Below are 15,987 nucleotides of genomic sequence, written 5' to 3'. Positions count from 1 at the left end.
CATCCTGAAAGTTTCCGATCATTTCACATTAAAGCCTTAACCTGAGGATGTCTCTCATTCCCCCATGCCCCTCATTTATTTTAATTGTTGTTCCACTGCTGACATGTATCTTTCATGGTATTGTTTTTATCAGTGATACAATGTTTTGGTTGAAAATTTGTTCTTCATATTCATCATCATCATCATCAGCCCCCCTTTTCCCATTTTTTTTTCTACATGGGGTCGGGGTATTGTGTTAACCTTCGCCACCTCTCTCGATTCAGTGCCACACTCCTGCCTTCTTCAACACTCATTCCTGACTGTCGCAGATCTTCTTTCACACAATCCATCCACTTCTTTGCTGGACGTCCTCGCTTCCTATTATCTTCTTCCTCTCTGTCCCAAATCTTCCTCACCAGATTGTCTTCTGCTTTTCTGTATGTGTCCAAACCACCGTAATCTGATCTCTTTTATCTTTTCTGCAATTGGAGCTACTATGGCTTCTGCTCTTATGTCCTCATTTCTTCATCTGTCCCACAATGTGCATCCTACCACCCTTCTCAGGCACTTTGTTTACATAACCTCTATCTTCTTCAACTGTTTTGCCTTTACTGCCCAGGTTTCTGTACCATATGGTAGTACTGGCCACACCACTGTCTTGTACACCTTACTTTTCAGCTTCTTTGCATTCTTCTGTCATAGACTACACCTGACATTCTATGTCAGTTGTCTGCAGTCCTTCTGATTCTACATTTGACCTCTTCATTCAGACTTCCCTTCTCCTCAGCCACCTCTCCCAGATACTTGAAGCTGTTTACCTATTCCACTATCTTCCTTTCTATCTCTATTCTAAGCTTCTTCTGATTTTCCCAGTTTTTCTGCCATTACCATCATCTTATGTGTGCTTAGTTTCATCCCATGTGCCTTCAGTTTTGTATTCCATTCTTCTATCCTTTGATGCAGTTCTTGCTCAGTGTCTGCCTGTACTGCAACATTGTCTGCATACAGTAACTTTGTTGAAATGTCCCATCCGACCTGCTTACTAATGTAGCCCATCACTAGTATGAACAGCAGTGGGCTCAGAGCTGAACCCTGGTGTACACCCACTCCCACTGGGAACCCCTCTGTGAGGCCAAACACTGTTCGTACTTGAGTCATTAGGTCCTTGTACACAGCCTGCACTAATTCTACCAATATTTCTGGGACTTCAAACCACTGCAGTACTGCCCAGATTAGCTTTCATGGAACCTTGTCATATGCTTTCTCCATGTCTATGAAAGCCCAGTTGGACTCTTTGTCTTCATCTGTAGCTTCTTCTCAAGTATCTGTCTCACTGCAAACATTGGGTCAATTGTGCTGCATCCAGATCTGAATCTGAACTGCTCATCTCCCATCTTACATTCTACTACTCTGCATATCCATTTACCAATCATCCTGTCCAGAACTTTCATGCAGTGTGATAGGAGTTTGATGCCTCTGTACTGCCCACACTTGTGGATGTCCCCTTTGCTCATGTATGCTGGCATAAGTATGCTTATTTTCCTGTCATCTGAAATACGCCTTTCTCTCCACACTGCTATTAGTACCCTCAAGAGCCATTTCTCCCCTATCTCACCCAGCATCTTTATCATATCTGCTGTGACCTCATCTGAGCCTGCTGCTTTCCCCGACTTCATTTTCCTTAGTGCTGTTCTTATTTCTTCTAGGGTGGGCTCCTTTTCTTCTCGTATTGTAGACTCTTTCTGGGGCAGAGCAGCTTCTGTGGGGTTTTTTTTTCATTCAGAAGCTGCTGGAAATACTCCTTCCATCTGCCTTTGATGATCTGTGTACTGGTGAGCAGGTTGTTGCTGGCATCCCTTATGAAGGGTGTCTGACTATCTTCTTTATCTTTCTCTTTGCCTTGCAGTCTGATATAGTTTCTTCATGCCACTTACTGAGTCACTTTCCAGAAGTTGGTACAGTGCCTCAGATGCCCTATTCTTTGTTATTGCAACTTCTTTCTTAGCTTCTTTGTTAGCCTACCAATAGTCCTTCCTAGCTTGGTCAGTCTTTTCTATCTCCCACTTCTTCCTGCACTCCTCCTTTCTTTTGATGACTTCCAGGATTTCTGCATTCCACCACCAGCTTTCCTTATGTACCTTATTTCCATACCTGGCTTGGCCACATATCTTTTCTGTCATCCTAACACATGCTGTTCTTAGGTGCTGTCACTCTTCTTCAACTCCACCTATTTCATACTCTTCTTGGGGTACTAGAGCTCTGAGTAATTATCTGAACTGCTGTACTTTCTCTCCAGTCAACTTTCAGGTCTTCAGCCTGGTCTCTGTTGACCTTAGAGCCTTCTCTGACCACTGCTAGCAGCTGAGTGTGACAACAACTAGTGGTTTATGCTGTGGGTCAACTGTTTCACTGGAGATGACTTTGCAGTGCTTTTTTCTTACTAGGAAGGAGTCTACCTGAGTTGCATGTTGGCTACTCTTGTATGTGATTTTGTGACTGTCTCTCTTTCTGAGCCATGTGTTGGCTACTATTAAGCCATTTGCTAGACAGAAGTCTAGAAGGGCTTCTCCTTCTTTATTCCTGTTGTCCCAACCATGTGGACCCAGGCAGTCCTCATATCCTGTTCTGATATGTGTATTTAAGACACCCCAATTCATGTTGTCCTGCTTTATCAAGTAGATCCTGCAACTACTGTCTAAATGCAGTCTTTTCCTCAATATCACAACCCTGTTATGGGGCGGAGATTATGAATACTGCCCTATCATTACACTGGAGTCTGACTGCCATGAATCTGTCACTAATTATAATGACATCCCTCACTGCCTTCTGAAGCCTCTCTCTCACCACAATTCCTACACCATTTCTAGCCTGTCCCCCTCCTGAGTAGTAAAGTCTGGATCCCAAGCCAAGTGGATTTGCTGCCCTGCCCTTCCTTATTGTCTCTTGTACACATAAGATGTCCAGGCTTCTCCATATTATCATGCCATCCACTTCCAAGCTGCATCCTGTCAGTGAACCTACATTAAATGTAGCAATTCTCAATTCATGTTTGGCAGGATGGTTGGTTTACTGTCCAACAATAGAACTATCCCAGGTAACCCAGGCTGGGCAATTAGACACTGGATGACCATTTGCTTATTGACCCAGGGCTGCTGGGCTATATGGTGAGCACACAGTGGCCAATAGGGGCACATATATGCCTCCCACCGTTAGCATCGGTCCCTGGCATAGGTCGAAGTAGGCCGGGTCCTCAACCCACTAATCAAAGGTAACTACCCATGCCCATTTTGGCAACATTAGCCAACATGACAGAATCACCTAGAGCCATATTTTACACCATCAAGTGGCTAGCCCTGCCATAACATGCAGTCTGTGATCCATGTTCTCCTATCTTGAGGATACTGTGCACCACAGTAGATGCGCAAAGCTGTTGGTCTGTACAACTCTTTCCCCTATAGGGCACCATGTAGAGTCTGTGCTGCTGCCCACAGCCCCATTCATTAGTGAGTGTGAGATGGAAACACTCAGCATATTTTTTGGACATGGGAAGAACCTCATGGAGACACAGGAAGAACATGCAAACTCCAAACAGGCATTTGTCGGAAGTCAGGATCGAACCTTGTACCTTATGCATTGGAGGCAAAGACCATAACCATTATACCAACTGGTCTCTTTGTATTCATTTTTACTAAAATTCAGTTTCCTGATAGTATACAACAATGTGAATTATTACATCATTATGCTAAAGAGCAACAGCTGCTTGGCTTCAGAATGTTTTTTATTAAAAATGCATTATTATTTATATTATTATTATTATTATTATTATTATTATCATTATTATACTTTTAACTGCAGTGGTGTATAATATGATATATTCTGTATTTTTGCAGGAACTCATGTCATGGAAGGCTCTGGAAAAATGGTGGTCACAGCTGTGGGTGTTAATTCCCAGACTGGCATCATCTTCACATTGCTGGGAGCTGGGGGTGAAGAGGAAGAGAAAAAAAGCAAGAAAGGTAAAGTACTTAACATGGAGTGACGGCCGACCTAGTTAGAAACATTGGAAGCTTGCAGTCAGCAGTTCAAACTTGAATGTTAGTTCATCCAAATTAAATAGAAATATTGGTATATGGCTTAAGTTTTTTTTCCATACAGAATCACTGTCAAGGTTTCATGGTCTGTGTATTTGTCTTTGTGTTGTATAACAGCTAAATTACTTCTCCTGCACCATGTAGTTGTTCAAGATGTCATTAGATTAAACGTTTGTATTGCAAAACTTGCATTCAGAACTCTTAAAATGCTTGAGATATGATAAAGTAGTAATCAGTTGCATCATTTCTTATCTGCTGACTCACTTACATTTATATATCCAAAAAGGCTACGAATTATATTGAAACTAGATGGTTACCAGGATTATGAAATTAATAATGAAGTTTTATATTAACGCTGCCATAAACTTGTTTATGGTTGATTATTAATTAAGGATATGTCAGCTCCACACTTGAGGGAGATGAACCAAAAATATTATACAATCTAATAAATATAGGTGTATTTTTACATTATGAATGTGTTACACCTAACACTGTATGAAGCTAATAACATAGGTCTGCATTATGATTGTACAGTTTGTACATACTTATATCTTACTATTTACACTTTAGTGCCTGACATGTTAAAGTTAGGATCCCTTAAGTATTGCAAGCACTCACTTAACTAGATAAGAACCACCTTCCATCAGAAGCTGGACACTGTTGTTATGATGTTGCATTTCTCAGTATAATAATGTCTGTTTTTGTCTGAATTTTAATATGTCACCAATAATTGCAAATATAGAAATGCATTTCATTCTTTCACCTAAAGAGTATTTTTTCCAAATAACATTAACATGTTCTTAAATATTTTTCACACTGTGTAGTAGGAAGGAGTCTTTAATTCAGTCAGTTAATTGGTGGTGCATGACATTTTCGCTTGTTAACTGACATGCTCAGAGTTAAATGGCATCCATGTAGAGACAGTGGGTAACAGCAGCAGTACAATTTAATCACAAGTTAAAGTCACACAAGATTTTAAATAAATAGCTACAGTAAGTTTCTTTCAGAAGGAAGTAGCTAAAAAAGCCTGTAACAGGATGGTAAGATAAATATTTTCTGTATCAGTGGCTCTATACTGAAAGGATAATGGATTTCATATAAACTGCATGTTAGTGTGATAAATCATATGATCAATGCAATCAAAGGAGGGCAATTTAGCTATACCTGAGCAAGTTACTTAATCTGTTTGATACACCAATATTATTGCCTAAGACAGACAGCACTATTGTTTTCACAAACAAATGTTAAAGCATAGGCAAGGAGAGAGATTTGTACCTCATATAATCTGCTCCTAGCTTTGCTTCTGGGAAGGGTTGAATATGGTTGTCATTTTCTAGAGATCACATAACTGTGTTTAGGATTCTGTCATTCTGTCTGTTTTGGTAACATTTTAAAACTCATTGTACAGGTGAAAAACAGGAAGAAAGTCAAGTTAAAGGTAGAGTACACGAGTACATTATATCTGCATACCAATGATGTCTAAATTGGGAAAGGGCCTTGTGCTTATCTGAGCGGTGACTTCTTAGTTCGTAGAGAAGTAGATTTGTTTCACCTTTCTTCTTTCTGCCTGTCTGCCAGGAAAGATTTTTTTTTTGGCTTAATGCGATTTTAAAATATGCAGCAAATGCTATAACAATTAAGCACTGCTATCTGCTATTTTATTTACTTGCTTGGGGAACTGACCTGTTTCAATTTATCATATCAATGTTCATGTCAAGAGAAAATTTCCTATATGAATAAGCAAATTCAAGAAACATCAGATTTGAGGGAAAAATAATAAGCAAATTCACTTCTAAATTCAATACATAGAGATTTAACAGGCTTGATTTTAAAGAATATCACACATATGGACAGGTCAGTGCATGCCTTCCTTATGATGTTGTGTAGCAAAGAAATGTACCGTTATGTGCATTGTTGCTACATTTGTATTGTTATGACTCAACTGTTAATAAGAATACCTCAAGAGAAGCAGACACTACAGATGTTCAGTCTTAGTTTTAGGTTCATAGTATACTGTGCTCTAATACTCTTTGAGATATGATTATTACATTACACATAATCAGGCTCCAGAAGGGTATATTGACATACATTTATAGCACACATCCTCATAGCTTTCATATGCATTAGTATCATCTCCCATGAGTGTCACAAGCATTTTACATTTATATAAACATGATATTAAGCAACAAGCCAAAGGTTGATATTACTTCTAGTAAATAAACTTCATGATAGGATGTGTGTTATTGGTACGGTCAATCCCCATTTCATTGTACTAATCAATAACAATCAGATGTGCATGTTTCATGTTATTAAATGATTTTATTTTATGTGCAGCATTTATTTCATGATGTAAGCAAATGCCTGAGAAAAGTGTTTTGTTTTTAATTTTATCTGTAGGTCTTACATTTTGATGTTACAGAGCATGTTGAAAAGAAAATGACTGCATTAACCCATTGTGTTGTATATGTCATGCTGTTTCATTCACATTATTTTTTTCTTTTATTCATTATTGATCATTAGAGACAACCCATCCCTCATCCCACCCTGCTCCAGCCACAGATGGTGCAACAGATGCAAATGCCACACCTAATGCAAATGCCAACGTAGTCAATGGTACGTCCAGAACACCTAGTTTTTTTTCTTCGTTTCATCTTGGCTATTTACACCTTCCTCTTCTCCTGTTTCTTCTCTGTGTAGCTCCCACCAAACTGCATATTTGTTGCACCTGCATGCTGTGTACATGTAAGGATGGGAATACTTGTTCAGAGTATTGTAGTATTTAAGGAATACCACATGTAAGTATAGGGATACTTGTTTAGAGTATTGTAGTATTTAAGGAATACCACATGTAAGTATAGGGATACTTGTTTAGAGTATTGTAGTATTGATGAAATACCACATGTAAAGATAGGGATAATTGTTTAGAGTATTGTAGTATTTAAGGAATACCACATGTAAGGTTAAAGAGGGTCTATATTACATAGTCAAAGTTCAGTAACTTTGACTGACATATGTTTGAACACATATGTCCGAAGTTACGGAACTTCGAGTATGAATAAAAACATTAAAAAATAAATAAATAAAAGAAAATAAAAGGGTATATGCAGGGGGGCAACCCCCCTGCACCCCCTACACCCCCGCTCTTTAAATATACCAACTCCAAGGTTGTGCTACAGTGCATTAAAGGGAAAACTAAACTGCACTCTTCTATTTTCATGTTTATATTCATACTCGAAGTTCCGTAACTTCGGACATTTGTGTTCGAACATATGTCAGTCGAAGTTACGGAACTTCGACTATGTAGTATAGACCTGGATAAAGATTCTTGTTTAGAGTATTGTAGTATTTAAGGAACACCACATGTAAGGATAGGGATACTTGTTTAGAGTATTGTAGTATTAAAGAAATACCACATATAAGGACAAAGATACTTGTTTAGAGTATTGTAGTATTTAAGGAAACCCACATGTAAGGATAGGGTTACTTGTTTAGAGTATTGTAGTATTTAAGGAACACCACATTTAAGGATAGGGTTACTTGTTTAGAGTATTGTAGTATTTAAGGAATACCACATGTAAGGATAAGCATACCTGTTTAGAGTATTGTAGTATTTAAAGAATACTACAATAATGAAAATCCCATCTTCTGATTAATAATGTCTTTAGGCATAACATATGAGAAGCACCTAGAAATAAACGTGCTTCTTGGGGCTGATAATGAAGAAAATAAAGAAATGCACCTACAGTTCTAGTAAAAATAGTATTAAGCAACATTTCTGTTTGCATTTGTGAGGAACACACTGCATTATTGTGTGATATTATTGCTTCTCATACACAGTTTAATCATCAGTTTGAAGATATAATGGTCAGTTCATCCTGAAATACTTTCCATGGCACCAAAAGATTGTTCTTTTGAAGAAGAATGATACAAGATAAACAAAAGTCTCAAACAAATTCTGTAACAAATTTGAGTTCTGCTTGGTCTAAAAAAATGTTTTGGTAGAGTTACTTGGGAGGGGAGAGAGAAGATGAAGTGGCATATTACCTGCTATCCTTTTCTTTAAAGGATGGTACGGGGTCCCTGCATTGCACCAGCATGCTATAGTTGGAATGAGATATGTGACCCAGAAATGCAAGGCTGTTGCCCATGCAAATGTCATTAAGGGAGAAGCAAGTACATTATCCGCTCCAGTGTGGCAGCTTTGTGTGGTCAGCAAGGGTGAGGTTAAGAAGGAAAATGCGCTCCTCATCAAATTAATAGTGATGTGAGAAACCCACCACATGCATGATTAGTCCTGCATTTCTGAGGCTCAAAGACTAATAGTCCTTGAATAGGCACCAGAGGATGGATACAAAGGCTAACATATCTTTCATGGAAGTCACCATGGGTAGACACACCTGCCAAAAAAACACTAAAAAAGTTTATTTTTTGGCACTAAAACTGTAAATCAAACTAGGCTGCAATGACAGATGGGATGAGGACAGTTTTCTGAATTGTGCTTCACTAAGTAAAATAATTTCAAATGTGGATATGTTACAGTTATCTAAAAGTCAATAGGGCACATACTGCAAAAAGAAAATCCTTGATCTTGTCAGAAAATCGTTATTTAACTGTCCAGATGTGCTGGCCTTAGAAGCAGTTAAATAGTGAAGGTATGGGTTACATTCTATGAAAAAAAAAACACTGTTTTTATTTACTTGAGTTGGTGAACTGTGACTCTAGCTAAGTTTCACAAAAGTGTTTTCATCGAAATGTGGCTTTATAAAACAAGTTTTGATTAAGTGACTTTAACCTTGCTTCTGCCCCAAGAAGACATTTATAATGAGATTGAGTTCCTTAATACTACTGATTTCAGAATCACACAGGCAGTGAGATACTCAATAATCTATCTGATTTCAGAATTTTGCTACCGCAGTGAGATATTCAATAATCTATCTGATTTCAGAATCACCGTACTGCAGTGAGATATTCAACAATCTGTCTGACTTCAGTACCACGCTACTGCAGTGAGATGTTTAACAATCTGATTTCAGTATTATGATACTGCAGTGAGATATTCCACAATCTGATTTCAGAATCATGCTACTGCAGTGAGATATCCATAAATCTATCTGATTTCAGAATCATGCTACTGCAGTGAGATATTCAACAATCTGTCTGATTTCAGTATCACACTACTGCAGTGAGATGTTTAACAATCTGATTTCAGTATCATGATAATGCAGTGAGATATTCCACAATCTATCTGGTTTCAGAATCATGCTACTGCAGTGAGATATCCATTAATCTATCCTGATTTCAGAATCATACTACTGCAGTCAGATATTCAACAATCTGTCTGATTTCAGTATCACGCTACTGCAGTGAGATATTCAGCAATCTGAGTTCAGTATTACGCTATTGCAGAGAGATATTCAACAATCTATCTGATTTCAGAATCATGCTACTGAAGTGAGATATTCAACAATCTATCTTATTTTAGAATCATGCTACTGCAGTGAGATATTCAACAATATATTGAAGCATAAGTGTGGTTTAATTGAAACCATCTGCAAGCCACATTTGACAGCAGTCTCCCATTGCCTACTGTGGAAGTACTCATGATACAGGTAACAATAAGTAAGGAGAATTGCGTCAGTCTGTGTGTATGTGTGTGTAAGTGTTTTCACATCTGTAGAGGCATAAATGAAGCTGAATGAATGCATGCGCATTATGTCTTTCTGCCTGAGAGGTTGCACTGTGGTGGTTAGGAAGGAGATTGTGAGTCTAGATATGTGTGTGTGTGTGTGTGTGTGTGTGTGTGTGTGTGTGTGTGTGTGTGTGTGTGTGTGTGTGTGTGTGTGTGTTAGCATGTGTGTATGTGTGTGAGTGTCTGTCTGCCTCAGTGGTTGCAGTGCAATAGGTAGGGGATGCTAAGTGTGTGTGTGTGTGTGTGTGTGTGTGTGTGTGTGTGTGTGTGTGTGTGTGTGTGTGTGTGTGTGTGTGCCTGCATGGATGGTCACAGTGTGGTGGGTAATGTGTGTATGTGTGTGTGTGTGTGTGTGTGTGTGTGTGTGTGTGTGTGTGTGTGTGTGTGTGTGTGTGTGTGTGTGTGTGTGTGTGTGTGTGCGTCTGTGCATGTGTGCATGTGTGTGCATGTCTGTGTCTGCATGGATGGTCACAGTGTGGTGGGTAAGTGATGCTAAGAGTGTGTGTGTGTGTGTGTGTGTGTGTGTGTGTGTGTGTGTGTGTGTGTGTGTGTGTGTGTGTGTATACACGAGTGTGTGTGTTGTGTGTGTGTGTGTGTGTGTGTGTGTGTGTGTGTGTGTGTGTGTGTGTGTGTGTGTGTATGTGTGTGTGTGTGTGTGTCAGCATGGATGGTCACAGTATGGTAGGTATAGGATCACAAGCCTAGATGTGTATGTTTATAATGGGGCATTTGTGCATCTTATATATGTGAGTGCTGCCATGAGTGTGAATGAGTTAGAGGGTTGTTTATGAATGAACAGGTGTGAGTTTGTTTGTAATTGTCTGCTTGCATGTGTATGAATGTCTTGGAGTTTGAGTATCTGATTGCTTGTGTGTGTGTGTGTGTGTGTGTGTGTGTGTGTGTGTGTGTGTGTGTGTGTGTGTGTGTGTGTGTGTGTGTGTGTGTGTGTGTGTGTGTGTGTGTGTGTGTGTGTGTGTGTGTGTGTGTGTGTGTGTGTGTGTGGCTGAGTGAAGTTTAACTCTAGTAAGGAAATGTGAACACTGCCATTTGATGGTAGTCTCCCAGTGATCCCTGAGGGAGTACTCATATTTCGGTACAGAAAAGCAATGCGGATGTGGCTGCTTCAGTTTGTGTGTGTGTTTTCATGTTTGTGAGGCTAAATAAATATGTATACATTTGACATGGTAATGAGTGGCTTGTGGGGTGTTTCTCCATGTGGCTTTACCATATACCTGAACTAGGAATTTCCATCCATTGCTCTAATTGACCAACCTGCTTTGCTCAATTAATAAAAGAATTCAAGGTTTCCGCACACAAAGTATTTTATCTAGAAAAGAGTAATAGCCTTCCACCATCAATTTATATCTCATGTCAACAAGTTGTGAGGTTGCACAGGATTCTGACTCAGTAGTTGTCACTGAAAATATGTCACTATTATAGATTATATTCATCTACAGTAATACAGTAACACTACCAGAAACCTTTAGTAAAGACTGAAAGAAATGTCATTTAAAATATCTTCTGAAGGCAGAATAGAAGTAGAATTTTGCTGTAAAAACTGACAGCAAAGGTCTGTGACAAGACTAAATAAATGTTGAAAGAAATCCTCAGAGGTGCAAGTAATCCTTAGTGAATTGAGTAAAGGCAAGCTATTTTAAAGCCAAGAGGGGAAACAGCATTGCTTTCCATATCTCGCAGAGTTGTAGTGCTCTGTAGAACACCTCAAAGGAATACTCTTGCTAGTCAAAAAAATGCATCATTTTTCCTGACAGCTGAAATAATACTAATTTAAAATGACTATATCGCATGCAGCATTCTTTTGAGAATTTATACTGACTACACTTGTTTGCCACACTTCAGGATCTTTTTGCTTAGAGGCAACCTTTTCTTATTCTGTTTCACTTTACATTCCCTTATCAGTAAATCTTCCTAAGCTATTTAACTTTTACTGATTACACTGAGATATTTACTTCCTGTCAAATCAATTTCACGATTACGTTCTAAGGAGCCAGGTGGAGGCACTCATGCTGTTATGTCAACTGCTTGGCAATGTACTGCATTTCAGGTTATGGTGGGACACAGAAGAGTTTGCCAGTAATCAGGCACTATAATATAGATGAAAAATAATAAAAAGGTATAAATATTGTCAAAATATTACAAATCAACAACAATGGATTGGTGTAATGGTTAAGAAGTTTTACCTCACAGTCACAAAGGTACAGAGTCTGAGTCTTACGTTTTGTCATTTTCTGGATATTGGCTAGGCATGTAATAGTCTGAAGACTGCCTGCCTACTATTTACCTGCGAAGACAGTATTTCTGTAATACAGTGTAGTCATCACAATTTCTCCATCTTATCTTTCATTTTTCGTATCACTGCATAGATATTACTTATGGTATCTCAATGTGCCATTGTAATTCAGTATATTTTATTAGACTGACATGGATTTTATAAACAAATTTGAATGCCAAAATAGAAATGCAAGACATTTGTGATTCACATTTTAGGGTATGATCACAAATGTGGAGGTGGTGTGCTGTATATGAAAAGGTCATTTCTGTGGAACCTCAGATTGTTTCTATAAGTCTGAGTTAAACTGATATCAGCATTAATACTTATGTCTGTTACATTGTTCAAAGTATTAATATATATATATATATATATATATATATATGTATTTTACACACACACACACACACACACACACACACACACACAGTGTGTTTGTGAGGAGCACTGCTCCCAAAATCTGGAAGTGTAGGTGTTTTATAAGTGTTTCTTCAAGTTTTGAGTTTCAATGTATTTATGAAAACTTGTTTTTTCTGATTCACCTTTTGGTGATCACCATCAGCATTTGATCTTTTGCTGTAGCAAGACCAACAATGGGTACTTCATAACTGATTTTAAATACAGTACATAGTTAAGTGCATGTTACAGGAGGACTATGGCTAACCCAGTTCTCCGATGACTGCAAACTGGGAGCCATAATTGACTCTCCTTCAAAAAGGCCTTACTGAGACAGACACCTGGTGTCAAAATCATAGCCTCAAGCTAAATGCCAAAAAAATGCATAGTCATCCCGTTTGGGAAAAACAAAACACCCACAAATTACCACATAGGCAGAAGCCCCCTTAATACAGAAGAGGTAATAAGAGATCTGGGGACCCAGGTAGATAGTAATCTTTGCTTTGACAATTATATTGCCAAAGTAGTTAGGAAATCCTTCTATGAAGCCCATCTAATTACTAAAAGGTTTGCATCTAGAAATAAAGAGGTTATAGTGCCCCTCTCCTCGTCACTCATCAGACCCATCATAGAGTACAATGCCCCATTTGGGATGTACCTCAAAAGACACTTCCAATAGCTGGGAAGACCACAAAAGCACCTCACCAAGAGGATTACTGGCCTCAAACATATGTCCTATACAGCCCGACTGAAAAAACTCCGGCTGTACTCAGTGGCGTATCGCTTACTCAGAGGTGATCTCTGCCTGACTTACAAAGACATGTCCAACTCAGAATTGATGGACATGCTCCACCTAAAGAAATCCAAGTCACTGTGAGCCACGCGCTCTAGTGAGCTAAACCTTGTCACAACAATAAATCGAACATGCTGGAGGGATAGATTCCTGTCACAGAGACTCCCCATGCTTTGCAACAAAATTCCTAACTACATTAGGCAGAGCGCCTCACTAACACTCTTCAAGAGAAGCCTTGACGAGTGGATGGGTACCAGAAAATACACCCCTGGGATCACATAATTGGCTCTGCTTGACAGAGGCTCAGTTAATTAATCAATGGAGTGGCGAAAGCCGACACACTCTGGCTAGGCTTATAAATGCCCTTGGGCAGACAGCCTAGTACCTACCTATGAACCTATTAACCTAAACCATAAAATTCAAATCTGTGATTTACAAATCATGTGCAATTATAATGTAAAGTAGATCACAAAACTGAAAAAAACATTGTCTTTTTTCATGATTAATTTATCACTGTACAGAAAAGAGGTAACAAATGTAATATTTTACATTATTCTTGTCTTTTGCCAAGAGTTAGTAAAGTAAATTAACAAAACATATTGTGTTGAAACCTTGAAACACAAAACTTCTCCAGGTTTTAACTGAGATAAAGCCATGTTGGATTAATACACTTATCTGGTACCCAAACATAACAAAATTAAACACACTTTGTATAGAATACTTTGATATGCTTTAATACAGTTGTAGCAAGTATTCTGCACGACATAATGGATTTCAGTTTTAGGGTTTTATGAAATAATGCACTAATGTAAAAGCAATTATATGTCAGCAAGTATGAGTTACACCAAAAACGCATGTATTTCATGCTCTTAAAGAAAATTGCAAATAAAGATAATAAACGCTAAACCCTAAAGGAGAAGAAGGAACAGCAGACCATGGATGACAATGTATACCTTTGGGACATACAACTCTGCAGCTCTTGGTGGTAAGATATGCATAGTATCACACACCACCTTCAGTTAAACAGTCTAGCAGTAAGGATGGGGGAAGGAAAGAAAGAGTGATTTGGGGTCTGGAGAATGTTTTCTGGAAAATGATGTAAATCAAGTGGAAGAGAAAAATGCAGTAATATGACAAATACTCATTTTTGTAACAGGGCATGGTTACCTGAAATACTTGCTTGCAACCTGGCACAACTTTTTACTCTTTATGTCATCAGTGGATGTTATGCTGAAATGTCATTATCTGTCTTTGAGCTTGATTTGTTGACAATATTGCCTACTTTGCATGTGTCCTAGAGCTTTATTGGTGACATCACATACTGATGATTTCTCTCACCTTTCAGTAGATGGACGCATTCTTCATCCTTTAACTCTAACCTTACACCTTAGCTTACAAATACCCTTTCTATAACATTACCACTTATTCAGACAAATTAGAGCTTAATGTTACAGAAAGATCTCTTTTCATAAGTGCAATGCTTTACTAAATACCCCATAGTATTTATCAGACATGATAAACCAATATAAATATCCATGTGATAAAATAAAGTCTCACTAAGGATTTTTCAATTACATTCTATAGTTAGACCAAATTTTAGTGCAAGCCATTATAATTGTTACATGAATCCATACTGGGTGTGTCTCCTATAAAATGTATAATGGTCTCTAGCCTGTCTTCCTGTTGCATGTTGCTATATAGGCTAAATACTTAGGGGGTTATGATAAACATATTCTCGTTTCAAACTGCTGGGTACATCTTCTGCATTAAATCATTAGAATCTCTTTGATATGAATCAAAATATTTATATTTGAAGCAATGAACATTGTAAAAGAGATATTGGAAGCTGGATCTTTAGAAAAGGGAATGACTAATTTAAGTAGAAATAAACAGAATTTGTGTGAACAATACATGCAGAATAATGTTCATTAGTAGGAGAGAATACAGGAATTCAGTGGTTTATATAATGAAATGAAAGACAGTTGCTATAAAGAAAGAAGATGTAATGGATGTGTATAATGGAAAACGTTAATATATTTTTTTACTCTTTGTGTGCCTATGTCTTAAGTGATAATTTATTAAAGGTGTTAACATTTAACATATTTAAATAATTCCTTATCAATGACCTTTCCCACATTTTACAAGATGCCATCATAACCTGACACAGTCAGCTTCCTAGGAGGGGAAATCAAGCGTCAATGACTTTTAGGAAGGCAGTAGAGTTTTGGGATGTAGACACGTTTATTTTACAGTTTCTTCTTCCCATTACTACTACTTTAGAAAAGCAACATCATCATGAACTATTCTTCAAGAGGTCATAGAAGTCCTTTATTTCACTTTATCCTGATATATTTGACTACTCAAGTGAACAAACCTGTCATGTAAATATGACTCATATATGTCAGTACATTGTTGTGTAATCATAGGTTCATAGGTAGGTACTAAGCTATCAGCCCAAGGGCCTACATAAGCCTAGCCAGCAAGGTTCCATGGCTTACGCCACCCAAGAAAGTTATTTTCCTGTGCCACTGTTGAGCAGAGACACAGAAGTGATCCTCGGGGTGTATTTCCTATTTCCCATCCACTCATCAAGATTTTTCTTGAAGAGTGCTAATGAAGAACTTTGCTTGACATAGATGGGTAGCTTGTTCCAGAGCATAGGAAGTCTCTGGGACAGGAATCTATCCCTCCAGTGTGTTCTGTTTATTGTGGTGACAAGGTTTAGGTTCCTAGAGCATGTAGCTCGGAG

At 38.2% G+C, this 15,987-nt stretch overlaps 1 protein-coding gene across 13 annotated transcripts in view; it reads left to right on the top strand.

Annotated features, from left to right (window-relative positions):
• LOC122806731 (plasma membrane calcium-transporting ATPase 2) overlaps window positions 1-15,987 on the top strand; it is a 2,851,771-nt gene that overhangs the window by 2,083,976 nt on the left and 751,808 nt on the right. For 8 of the 13 annotated variants that reach the window (XM_044077392.1, XM_044077388.1, XM_044077390.1 and 5 more), the window contains 3 exons: window positions 3,870-3,995; window positions 5,479-5,508; window positions 6,591-6,683. In XM_044077392.1, the coding sequence (XP_043933327.1) occupies window positions 3,870-3,995; window positions 5,479-5,508; window positions 6,591-6,683 (249 nt within the window). The remainder of the gene's footprint in view (window positions 1-3,869; window positions 3,996-5,478; window positions 5,509-6,590; window positions 6,684-15,987) is intronic. The other 5 variants (XM_044077397.1, XM_044077394.1, XM_044077399.1 and 2 more) reach the window with 2 other exon arrangements.

This window comes from Protopterus annectens, chromosome 7.part0 (genome assembly GCF_019279795.1).
Source record: "Protopterus annectens isolate FY-2018-M chromosome 7.part0, PAN1.0, whole genome shotgun sequence".
Lineage (NCBI taxonomy): Eukaryota > Metazoa > Chordata > Ceratodontiformes > Protopteridae > Protopterus > Protopterus annectens.
This window is presented reverse-complemented; position numbering and strand designations above follow the sequence as displayed.